This window comes from Branchiostoma belcheri, unplaced genomic scaffold (assembly GCF_001625305.1).
Source record: "Branchiostoma belcheri isolate BF01 breed outbred unplaced genomic scaffold, Haploidv18h27 scaffold146, whole genome shotgun sequence".
NCBI lineage: Eukaryota > Metazoa > Chordata > Leptocardii > Amphioxiformes > Branchiostomatidae > Branchiostoma > Branchiostoma belcheri.
The window spans coordinates 248,868-251,321 of NW_017802891.1; the positions used below are offsets into that span (position 1 = coordinate 248,868).

The window sequence follows — 2,454 nt, forward strand, 5'->3', positions numbered from 1 at the left end:
GCAGATGAACAAGAGTTGATGTTACGGGGGGTGGTCATGTCATAAAATCATGTCAGAAAATAATAACTTTGTAAATTCGTCTCGTCTCTATCAAGCAATTGATAAGTAAATAGCACAGATTGCTACTAGTATTTTGGCATAAAAATGATGTGTATTATATGACCATGGGAACAACAAATAACTACAGTAGAAAATACTAGTACTACACGATCCTAGTCTGTCGCCCAATGTTAGTTATCATCCACACAAGTCAGACTTCGTTTGAGTGTATGACCAGTCTAAGAACCTCATATTGTTCAGTCCAAACTAAGTATAGTTTAAATACCCAGTTATGACCGTAGTCTAGAAGGTCTCATGCGAAATTATATACCAAGTTTTACATTCGACGCAACCTGAAATCAATTCCGAAAAATCATTGCGGGACCAATTATCAGAAAATTATAACAAATGTATAACGAATTCGCTCAGCAATTTTTTTAAATTTCTCGTTCCCAGGCCCAAGTAGACGTTATTTTATGCCGACATATAGTAACTTACTGTGATGTTAACTCCTCAAAGTATGTCGTATTTTGGTACATTTCTCTCCTTTTATGTGTATTCCGGCGCATCTTCCGACCCCATGTAACTACTAAAGAACGATGGATAAAACCAACTTGAAGGCATACTGTAATATGACTTGATGAAACGTCGCCGATTAGCGGAGGTAGCTTGAACTACATGAGTCACACTCAAGCGCTTTAATAGCAGCCACCAGAATAGACTAAGAAGGAGTCATAGAAAAGAGACCTTTTCTTTGGAGGCACAAAAGACACAAAGTTTCCCAGTCTGGCTACACAAATTTTATGCAGACTGACTGAGTGCGACAGTGAGTGTTTGCAGCTGATTTGGCGGCCAGCTCTAATCCGACTTATTCACTAATAATGAGCTTTGGAGAAGACCTAATCGGATTTAAGTTTTAACAAAATTGTTGCCAGTTGAAAAACACCTCTGCACTAGAATGGTTGAATTTTTCGTAAGAGAACTTCTATAGCGTTTTTCAGAACTCAACTTTTTTTCTACCCAAGAGTGTACGAACGAACGTCATATCCTCAGTAATAAGAGAAAATCTAAGTGATCAAGTTGAAAACGGGTCTGCCTATTTACCGGAAAACACTTATAGAACACTGTAAAACACATATAGGAGGCTTAAATCTACCGGAATACACCCTGCATTGATGAGATAACAGCTCAAGTCGCTGTATTTTGGCATAAACAAACAACTTCGTGGCCACGAGATTTGACCTCCGCTGGACTTGGGAGTCAGAGACCAGACCTAAAATGGCGGCTGAGGAACTGAAGTTCCTGTTGGTACTTGTAGCGGTTGTGTCTCCGTGTTTTGCTGACTGTGAGCCGTCAAGCCTGCAGCTGTCAGCGGCTGACTCCCCGACATGTACCGACACGGCCCAGGATCTCACAAAACTCCTGCAGAAAACACAGGAACAACAGCAGAAACTACAGGACCTGAAGTCGCGCAGCACGACAGACAACACCATGTTAGGAAAGGAGCAGGGCGAACAGGTAAGAATTCAAATAGGAAAATACATAAAAGAATACATTAACTATTGCAGAGTGGGACTCACTGTCACCAAGTACAGTAGGGGCATTGTCAATAGATAGCTTTAAACAATGTCTAGAGCTAGAAGTTCAAGGGTTAGGTGTAACAAGTCGATCGGTGTAATATAGCTAGCTGCCGCCGCGCCGCGTGCCTACGAATCTGGTGTGTTACGCCGAAGGGCGGTTATACCGGCTATACAGATACAGACACTGATATATATATATATATTCTGTACTACGTAATTTGCCACATATGTATATTCTGTACGTAGGATAAAGTAATCCATACATTAACTTTTTTACATCTTTAGTTGTAGAAGGCTATACAAAAGTTCCTGTACTTTTTGTTGTGTCAATAAAGAATCTATAATATCTTTTTATTTGTTATCATAGTTCAGGGATCACTTGAAGCAATGATTATTATGATTATAATATTTCCATCACTTAAGTCATAGCTGACATTTAGTTTTAGATTATAGGGGAGGGTGAGTTGATTTGTCTAAACCAACAATGTTAGAGTCAAGTTAAGAGAAATCAATTTACTCTTCAATGTCATTGGGTCTCATGTGTATCTAAATATGTACAAGACGTGTAATGGACAAAAATATAGCTTCTTTGGATATTCAGCAGATTAAGTTTTGGTGGGACTATATATTCTAAAATGTGTACATGTGTGAGCTGAGCATTCAATTCGATTCAATTTATTTATTCAACCAGTAATTACAGCTCAGGCCATTTTGTCCCGTCTGCTTTTTAGGTAATCCTGGATACACAAAAATACAAATACACAGTACATAAACTATTACAATATTATAAACCTAAAGAGCTGTATGACAACTTTATCTGCCCATGTTACTGCAG

General features: G+C 38.7%; 1 protein-coding gene across 1 annotated transcript in view; it reads left to right on the top strand.

Moving 5' to 3' along the window:
• The first annotated feature begins 963 nt into the window (after window positions 1–963).
• Window positions 964–2,454, top strand: part of LOC109465019 (angiopoietin-4-like) — an 8,846-nt gene continuing 7,355 nt past the window's right edge. Inside the window, exon 1 of the mRNA XM_019762143.1 lies at window positions 964–1,557. Within this exon, the coding sequence (XP_019617702.1) occupies window positions 1,318–1,557 (240 nt within the window). The 5' untranslated portion in view covers window positions 964–1,317. The remainder of the gene's footprint in view (window positions 1,558–2,454) is intronic.